The 10,564-nt window shown below is 31.8% G+C and overlaps 1 protein-coding gene across 4 annotated transcripts in view; it reads left to right on the top strand.

Annotated features, from left to right (window-relative positions):
• The window catches only part of KRIT1 (KRIT1 ankyrin repeat containing), a 37,140-nt gene extending 27,131 nt beyond the window's left edge, over window positions 1–10,009 (top strand). For all 4 annotated transcript variants that reach the window (XM_081079289.1, XM_081079292.1, XM_081079290.1 and 1 more), the window contains 4 exons: window positions 578–665; window positions 1,148–1,354; window positions 6,883–6,999; window positions 7,497–10,009. In XM_081079289.1, coding sequence (XP_080935415.1) covers window positions 578–665; window positions 1,148–1,354; window positions 6,883–6,999; window positions 7,497–7,565 — 481 coding nt within the window. In that variant the 3' untranslated portion in view covers window positions 7,566–10,009. The remainder of the gene's footprint in view (window positions 1–577; window positions 666–1,147; window positions 1,355–6,882; window positions 7,000–7,496) is intronic.
• Window positions 10,010–10,564: the final 555 nt, after the last annotated feature.

A 10,564-nucleotide genomic window follows, 5' to 3' on the forward strand; every position in this document is an offset into this window, starting at 1 on the left:
GGGACTTGAACATCCTCGGGGTCCTGGAACCAATACCCTGCAGATACCAAGGGACGACTGTAATACAAGGCATGGAATGAGGAAAGAAAAAAAAAATGGTGTAAAGCATTCTTTAAGTTATATTCCTAAGTTAGTTTTCTTATATTTGACTATAGTTTGATAACCCTTATACTTTTAAAATTTATCTTTACTATATGTTTAAATAAGTTCACTAAAACCTGACTTGAATAACTAACAGAAGAATGTTATAAAGCAGATGCACTTAAGAATCCCACCACAAAACTAGTTTCATGTTTCATGTTGAGAGAAAGCATTGCAGTTTTAACACATCTAATGTTTATTGTGGTTATCAATTTTCAAAATTTTTTTGTGGTTATTGAAAGAAGAAATATTCCTCTACATTGAGCAATGTTAGGATTGTGGCTTTTCCCTACAATTTTTAGAATTCTCTGGTGTTTTACAATGTTGTATATTTTAGCTCAAAAATTAAGTTACTTGCCATTTGTGTCTAAATGATTATATTACTTTAGCTACTAACGATGACTTAAGTAAAAGATGTTGGCTTATTTACTTACAGTGAAGAAAATCTAAAGTCCATTGTACCTATTACCAAATTGAAAAGTAAGGCACCTCACTGGACAAACCGAATACTTCATGAATACAAGGTAAGCTGTTTAACAGAACATTTTATAGACTTGTTGAAATTTTGTTAGTGTTATTTTAAACATGGGTACATAAAATATATAGTCCTAAAATTAAAAAAGGGTTTTCTGGTTCACATGCCTGAAACTGAAAGTAGCAAGATATTTTTATTATTAATAATGTAGAATCTTTTCCTGTACACCTTCTATGTGCTAGACACTGTGGTAAGGGCTAGAGATTTAAAAAAACATGAAATAATACATTTTCTGTATCCATGAGGCACTTAAAAAACCTAATAGAATAAACAACAGTATTTTAGACCTTGATATTTCTTCCTTTTTTTTTTTTAATATAATATCTCAAAAGAAAAATTGCTCTTGGGATAATGTCACACTTTTATTCTTCTTTGGGGGCAGCCTTGATTTTAGAAACTGCTTAGTTGACCTATTTGGATTATCAAAGGTACGTTCTTCACATCTCTTTATTTTACTTTATTTGGTTTTAGACTCTTAGTACGAGTGAGGGTGTTAGTAAAGAAATGCATCACCTTCAGCGCATGTTCTTACAGAATTGTTGGGAAATTCCTACATATGGAGCAGCTTTTTTCACAGGACAGATATTTACAAAGGCAAGCCCCAGCAACCATAAAGTCATCCTCGTGTATGTAGGAGTAAATATAAAAGGACTTCATCTCCTCAACATGGAAACTAAGGTAAATTTTCAGCTTTTTGGCTGTTTTTGACCAGTCATATTATACCAGGGGTGCAAAAAAAATGTATACAAATGACTTGTATTCATCTTTTGTTATCGGTATATATTATTACAATTTTAATTCAGTTTTTTCCTTTCTTAAAATGTGTATACATTTTTTGGGCACCCTCTGTATATCTAAAATAACAGTACCAGCCTATATGAAAAATCTAGAAATGGCATGTATACAAGACTATTCATTGCAATATTTATAATAGCAAAGGATTGGAGGGAATTAAATGATTATCAGTAGTGGGTTAATACCTTGCAGCCATATTAAAAAAATGAATATTTTTATATAGAATGCTCCAACACATATTTTGTGAAAAAGCAAGGTGCTGAACCAAATGTAATACGCTGCCTTTTGTTAAAAATGGGGAAGTGGACTGTTACCCAAAGAGAAAGAAAACATTAACTCAAAAAGATATATACACCACTTTGTTCAATGCAGCATTATTTGCAATAGCCAAGATATGGAAACAACCTAAGTGTCCACTGATGGATGAATGGATAAAGATGTGGTACACACATACACACACACATACACACACACACACAAACACACACACACACACAAACACACACACACACACACACACACACTGGAATATTATTCAGTCGTGAAAAAGGAAATCTTGCCATTTGTGACAGCATGTATGGATCTGGAGAGTTTTATGCTAAGTGAAAAAAGTCAGAGAAAGACAAATGCCTTATGATCTCATTTATATGTGGAATCTTGGGGGGAAAAATCACCTGAATTCATAGATACAGAGAACAGATTAGTAATTGACAGGGTTGGGCAAAATGTGTGAAGGGGGTCAAAAGGTACAAATTTCCAGTTGTAAAATAAATAAGTCATTGAGATGTAATGTACAGTGTGACTATAGTTAATAATAGTGTATTGCATATTTGCAAGTTGCTGAGAGTAGCTCTTAAAATTCCTCGTCACAAGAAAAACAATTTCGTAATTGTATGATGATTGTATGTTAATTATAGACGTATTGTGGTGATCATTTTGCAGTATATACAAATATTGAGTCATGTACACCTAAAACTAATATGTCAATTATACCTCAATTTTTAAAAAATGGGGGGAAGTGAAGACTATATTTACATAAATATATATTGCTGGTGTTCGCATAAAAAGTCTTTTGAAGGCTTTAGAGAAGGGAACCAGGTAACTGGGAACAAGAGTAGGAGGGTTACTTTTCACTATATACCATTTGCAACTTTTTAAAAATTTCAACTGTGATTATATTGTGTATTTAAAAAATCAGATAGATTTAAATGAAAAAATACAGATTTAAAAAGGAAATATAATATCTGATACAAGAGCTTCAATTTGAAAATTAGAATTAGTTATAAGAACCTTTTTGGGGGGCAGGATGAAGTGTGGAAGGGATTGTGAATACCGAATACTGGAATACTTCATAGCTTTTCAGTCGAGTCTTGTGACTGTATTGTGCTCCTTTTTCTAAAGTTATATAAAATATGGGGTTGGTTATCAATTATTTTTAATATATTTAACTCATTTCACAGGATGAACAGCTTTCTAGTTAGTGTAGGAAGCTAATAAAAATTAAATCTATTTTGTTTATTTAGATTTGTAAAGAATAAATCATTTTCCAAATCAGTTAAAGTAATAATAACTAAGCTTATGCATTTAAAAAAGACATTTTAGATTAGGAAATTTCATCATAAACATAATTTTTATATTCATTTTTATAAGACTTTATTATGTAATCACATAACTTCTGAAAGTACCCCAATCCTGGTTTAGTCATTTGATGGTGATAGATATGCCTGTGAATGAAGGTAGAGAATATGTAGACACATAGGGCTGAAGAGCGACTAACTTTAGTAATTGACCTGGAAGTTGATTTTTTGAAGTCTCTGATGTCAGCTTGCTTTTGGGTCATTTGCTTATCATTTTCTATTTAAACTATTTCACTTATACAAAATACAAGTAAGTTCTTACTAGCTTGTAACCACTTTTCTATGTATATTGTACATACTAAGTTTGTTAAAGAAAATGAAGTTCCCCTCACCATTTCAGAAAAGTTTTCCTCTACTATTTCAGAGCATTTCGTACCAATAACTACAAATCCTTTTTCATTGAACTGGATGGCGATGCTGTGGGTGTAACACTGACAGACCCGTTTCTCTAAACTGTATTTTATGTTTGATTTGTGGTAGCATTCCAAGTTTAGGCAGAAATAAAGTTTTATATCGTATTCAAATGATGGTTCAGCAATATCTTACATGTCATATTATGAATAATATATTCTGGTCTAGGAGTTAAGTGAGATAGCAGCAGTATCAGGCAGAGAATGATAACAATATTCTTAATGGGGTGCTTTTTCAGGATAAGATTTTCAATTTCTAGAAATACAAATAGAAATGCTGTTCTTGATTCTTGGGTATATAAAAACATGATTGAGCCCAAGGGTAATGATATTTTCTGTCCATATAATCATTATCTTGTGCTCTGCAAGCCACTGATAAATTTATAGCACATATGAAAGCTACAAGATGATTACATTTTCTAATCATCAAAGGTGGGAGCAATCAGCTTGTCCTCAGTTGTCTTAGATTCACCAAAATCTGCTAGGATTGAATTGACAAGCTTGTTTAAACGGAGTAAACACATTCGTCTGCAAAAATACCTTCATTTACATTTAAAACTCTACTTGGGATGCAGTAGCTTTAGAGATTCTCAGGAAAAGCCATAGAAAACTGCTGTGGGTTTTACTTGTATATTCAGGGGGTGCCAAAAAGAAAAAGGTATACACATTTTTAGAAAGGAGAAAACTGTATTAATATTACACTGATGGTAACCACTTTGAGTACCTCTTGTAATTGCAGAATCAAACATGACTTGTATTGACTTTTGTTATTGGTATATATTGAGTATTATAATTTTAATACAGTTTTTTCCTTTCTTAAAATCTGTATACATTTTTTTGGCACCGTGTGTGTGTGTGTGTCTGTGAGTGAGTGTATACACCAATTACTTAGTATACTATATTATATATACTCTCCTTGTGTGTATGTGTGTATACATACATATATATATACACACACACACATACACACACGCAGGGTGTGTATATATAACATACATATATATTATAGAGAGAGAGAGAGAGAGATTACTCTCTCTCATCAATTACTTCTATCATCTATATTTTTGAAATAATGAATATTGCCTATCAGAAAATACAGCTCAGCCAATTTCATGTGCTCATCAGAGACCTGTCTGTTCTACTTACGTAAAATGTAGACACTATTGAATAGAGAAATACACTATGTTGGGGTTCATTGTTTTACTATAGTGAAGCATTACAGTCTTCATAACGGAACTGTACTTGGTGACACATCTTCAACCTTAACAGCATCACGGCCACACACAGGTAACACATTATCCTTCGCTGATGTCAGTTTATGTTGACCATAATGCTCTTCTGAATTAAACTGCTTATTTAAATACCCACTTAGTGCTGTTCCTCACGATCACTTGTCAACATCAGTTTCTCCTTTCTGTCCTGGTCAGCTACATGGTCCTCCTGATTTCTGTGGTTTTTTTCTTTTCTGCTCTCAACTACCCCTACCATTTCTCTTGTGCTTTTTGACTTCCCTCACTCAGCACCTGCCCTTTGTAGGTTTTACCTCCTGAGAGCTACTTATCCTTCGGGAGCAGATATCAAAACCACAATGTCGACGCTTTGGTTCATCAGCTCCATTCAGCTGTTTTCATTATTGGGGATTTCTCAAGAATTCCTTTTTGTCCTGTATGTTGTCTTTTAACAACAAAACCTTATTTTTAACTTATGGTCTCAGTACTTTTATTGATAATTTGACCTCCATCTAACTGAGTTGCTATACCACAGATGTATTTTTATACTAAACTGTTTTGAGCCTATATAAATGGACTATTTCCTGCCTCTTGATTAAACAAATTTCAGATGACTGATCCAAAGATAAGCAGTTTAAGTAATATGATATCTTGACTCAATGCTTCAGTGTATACCTTGGTAAATAGCTAAACATTTTAGCATATCCTATCAATAAAGTTATATTTTACAATATAAATGGAGATGGCTATTTTTAAAGAAGAATGTTATTAGTTTCCCATTATACATAATATACATTCATGTAAATTAATTATACTGTTTCATTTACAGAAGCTCAATTTTAAAATGCCCTAAACAATTATCTTTTAGCATATTCTTAGTTTATTATTTACAATCAATGTTGAGAACTCAGTCATAGAAAGCTCATGTTTCTAAACATACATATTTTAAAAGATGGGATGAACACTTTGTGTGTCTATACAAAGAATATATTTTTAGGGCAAGAAAATGCAAGTTACTTCTAGGAAAGACTTATTAAAAATACTCAAGAATATATTAATTTCCTACTTGAATATACCATTATATTAGGAAAGTGTAGGAATAGGTTGCTCTAAATAGTTCTGTTGAATTTATGAAGGGTATAGTATATTACTAATTTTTAAAATTATGTTTATTTTTACAATATATATATTAGTATACTTATTTTCAGTGAAATGAACTTTCCTAAGTCAACATGTTACGTGCTGTGTGAATATTCAAAAAGTACTGAATAAAGTAAAAGTAATTATTTTAAGATGCAGAAAGTAAAAACTTGTAGTACATTTAATTATGTATCTTGAAAGTAACTGATTAATGGAAATCTTTTTTTCCCCTCCAGCTTTAACTCAGATATATTGACATATAACATTGTATAAGTTTAACATATACAATGTGTTGATTTGATGCACTTATAAATTGCAAAATGATACCACCATAGCATTAGCTAACACCTCCCTCGTCACATAATTACCATTTCTTTTCTGTGGTGAGAACATTTCAGGTCTCTCAGCAACTTTCAAGTATATAGTACAGCATTATTAACTATACTCACCATGCTGTACATTAGGTCCCCAGAACACATTCATCTTATAACTGCAAGTTTTCACTCTTTGACCAACATCCCTTCGATTTCCCCCACCCACCAGCCCCTGGTAATCGTCATTCCACTCTGCTTCTGTGAGTTCAGCTTTTTTAGATTCCACACGTAAGTGATACCATGTAGTATCTGTCCTTGTCTGACTTATTTCATTTAGCATAACGCCCTCAAGTTCCATCCAAGTTGTCAGAAATGGCAGGATTTCCTTCTTTCTCATGGCTGAGTAATATTTGTGTGTGTGTGTTTATACATATATACACATACTACAGAATGGGCATCTTTTAAAAATCTTTGTCAATCTGATACAAAGAATCTCATTGTTCTCAGTCTTCTGAGAGTCTACCATATATGTAATTCTGTACTGCAGGCTGTGTGGGTTACTGCGGTGCTTTGAATAGGTTTTATTCTGACATTAGACCTGACAAAATAAGTATAGATAGTAAGAGAAGATAGGTATTTTTAATATATATTTCAATACAACAATTTCTAATTATTTTGTAGGCTTTACTCATCAGTCTTAAGTATGGTTGTTTTATGTGGCAGCTGGGAGATGCTGATGCATGCTTTCAGATCCATAGTATGGAAAATAAAATGAGCTTTATAGTACACACAAAACAGGTAAGTACTTGTCAGTTATTCTGGACTTCTAATAATGAACTACCGTATTAGTAAAATTATTTTTTTTAATCACTGTCCATTTTACTTCAAGGAAAACTGCTAATATGAAATTAAAATATTTAAAACCAATTGAAAACAGCAGGCCTTTCTTAAGCAAACAAAGCCAGAAACTTATCTGAATAATTTGTTTCAGTCTTACAACAATAAAACTTTTTCTACCATTTAAAAAAATTCTAGCCAGTATTCCCTATCTCTTCTATCAAGTTATTAGGTCGTCTTTCCCTCTTCTGGATTGGTATCCTATCTGAGCCTCTAGTTGTATCCAGTAGGTTATTTCTTAAATCCCTTCAAAAGCCTGAGTAACTACTTTATTCTTGACAAGCTGCCTCCTGATGAAAAAGTACCTTTTCAAATGCTAGGGAACTGTCTGCTGCCATGTATGTCATTTACTCATCTAACATGTTTCATATTTATTGTTAACATGTTTTACTTTGCAGGCTGGCCTCGTGGTAAAACTGTTAATGAAGCTAAATGGACAGTTAATGCCTACTGAAAGAAATTCATGAGAAGAAAGCAGCTGATACTTAAGCCACCGCATTTTGTGATACAGATTTTTTCCATGAAAGATTCCTTAAACTGTTACTTTTAACAAGCATTTAAGTCTCTTGTAATGTATATGTTTACTATTATATTGTACAGAATCTGTACTTAAGTTTGGTGTGTAATATACCAATTAGTTTTATATAACATCTTCATATAAGCTATTCTAATTTTTCAGAGAAACAGAAAAAGTGTAGATTGATAGTGTGTATAATATTAGAAAATTAGTAAGCTTTATAAAAAGTTATTTTTGTTAAATAGTAAAGAATTTAGAGTGGAATGTGAATTTAAAATACGTATAGCTTTGCTATAACTTTGTGTGTCATTTCAAAATATACTTGAAAGTTAACATGATTTGAATAAAGAAATGTATTTTCTACTTAAACCATAAATAACACTTATTTAAAACATTTTTCTGTTATCTATGAAAATTTTTTAGTATGTTTTTTAAAGACTTAGTTAAAATGGATCTAGGATAAGCTAGTATTTCTCAAAGAATAATTCTTGAATGCCCTGCATCATAACTACCTAGGTACCCCTTATGAAGGAGGATTTTAGAGACTCACTCTAGACAAGTTCATTTACTCTCTGGAAGTAGCAGAGCTTGTGAATCTTAGTTTTTGATTTATTTTCTGTTGAAATAATTCCATACCCAGTATTGAATTTGGATTATTAAAGTTAAGTAAATTTTACAAAACTGCCTGGCATACAAGCACATATGTACATAGATACACAGATTAAATGACAATCTCTAGCTATTAAGTACATGTTATATTTTTGTGAGTTGGCTTAATTCATTTATCTTGCCTTTACATTATAGGAAGTAGATCACCAAATATCTGCTTGCTTCATTTAGGGGAGTACTTGGGGGAGTGAACTGTTCTGTATCCTAATTTTGATTGACAAATAGTGTATTTGTTAAATCTCACAAAACGGTACATCATAAAAGGAACAATAATCCTTCAAAAGGTGAATGAATAAACACACTCAGGTACATCCAGACAGTGGAATACTACTGAGCAACAAAAAAATAAATTATTGAGGAACAATATGAATAAATTTCACGTGTTATGCTAACTGAAAGAAGCCAGGCTCAAAAGATTATACTGTAACATTCCCTTCCATTTAGATGGCATTTTGGAAAAGGCAAAACTATAAAGTGAGAAAACAAATAGCAGCTGTCAGAGGTTAAGGATACGGGTGAGAGGATGTGGGAATAAGAGGGGCACCGTGAAGCAACTTGGGTGAGTACTGAGATCACAGATGAGGAGCTGTCTTGATTAATCTGCTGTGTAACAAGCTTGGGAACTAGTCTTGCCAAGCTAATAGACTGATGTGTTCTAAGTAAGTTCAGAGATATACAGTCCTATTTAAAGTTATCCTACAGATTGCAAATAATTTTTATATGTCATCATCTACTCTTCACATTAACTTCTGCTTATTTTTAATGGTGCTCCACCTGAGCCTTACTGAAATTAAGATTATGTGGTTAAGTAAATTTACTGTACATAAATTTTAAAAGTAAGTTTAAGAATCACAACTTGCTGTGCAAGTGTTGAAAATTTACCAAAAATTTATAAAGATTTAATAGAAATATAAATCAGTACCTAAATTCCAACAGTAAGTGGTCAGAGAAGATTACAGAGAGGTTATATGTTCGGAAATGCAGACAACATTTAAAAAATGGGAAAACATAAATCCTACCTAACAAAAATGCAAAACAATTTTATTAAATTAGTTAAAATTATATAAAATAATAAAACCCAACTAAGTACATTAGTAAAAATTAATGATGTCACAGTGCTGAGACAACATATGAGACTATATTTTGGGTGGTACTGAAAATTGCTTTAATCTGGTAAAGCAGTCTGGAAAATGTTGACTCACCTTGACCTGATGATCCAACACTGAGGACAGTCCAAGAATGAGCCCGCTGCCCCCACTTCCTCATTTGCAGTTCTTTACTGGTACAGTTTCCCCACTTGACTAGGGAGTAAGCTGTGCTGCAATTCAACAAAGGAAAAAGATAATCGTTTTTTAAATTTACCATTAAAATGAAAAAAGCTAAAATGGAAAAAAATCGTACAGTTAAAAATAATACATATCCAAGGCAATTGTTTTTAAACAAGTCTCCCCCCAGAACTTGTTACAGAGTCGTGTAATTATGCCACCAACTGAATTATATGAGCAAATAGCACAAGTATCCCAAACCAGTAATTAGAGAATCATTTGCTCTTTTGGAATATGCTATATGATGCTTTAATAATATGCCTTCCCAGTTATATTTTACAGATGCTGATAATACTTTTTGTTTGTATTTACTGAATATATACCAGTATAGCAGTGAAAGGAAATGAACTTAAAACGATGTCATCTGCAGAGAAAAACAGATAAATAGTTTTTACTAAGTCAAATGTGTGCCTTTTTTCCTTTTTGGATTGTTTGCTTTCAATCAATATTGAATTTAGTTTTGTACACATAACCACTAGGAGGAAGAAAAGCCAGTCTGAGTTTGTATTTATTTGAACCATTTCACAAATAACTAACTGTATATAGTTAAAAGTTGGATTTTAATTAATTTTATTTGAATTTATGTACTATTTTAAAATGTATAGATGTTCACAGACCACATACTATTTTATGTTGTATAAGTTTTAAAACAGGATTTTACTAAGTGCTATAAAATTAATAAAGGTTTCCCCTCTGTCTTATTCATAACCAGTCATAATCAGTCATAACAATATTTCATATTTACATTATTGTATAAATGAGGAAAGATACAGAAACAGAAAATTTCCAAGATAGATTAAACACTGTTATAGGAGTTAACCCTGACAAAAATATTTTTAGAACTTATTTTCAAGTTAATAAAATTTGAAAAAAAATAAAATTTGAGACAACTTTTAGGTAAAGACTATCCCAATCTGTTTTCTATCTAATGTGGAGTTTAAATCACAAGTCAGAA

The sequence above is a fragment of the Rhinolophus hipposideros genome, assembly GCF_964194185.1.
Source record: "Rhinolophus hipposideros genome assembly, chromosome: 18".
NCBI classification, from domain to species: domain Eukaryota; kingdom Metazoa; phylum Chordata; class Mammalia; order Chiroptera; family Rhinolophidae; genus Rhinolophus; species Rhinolophus hipposideros.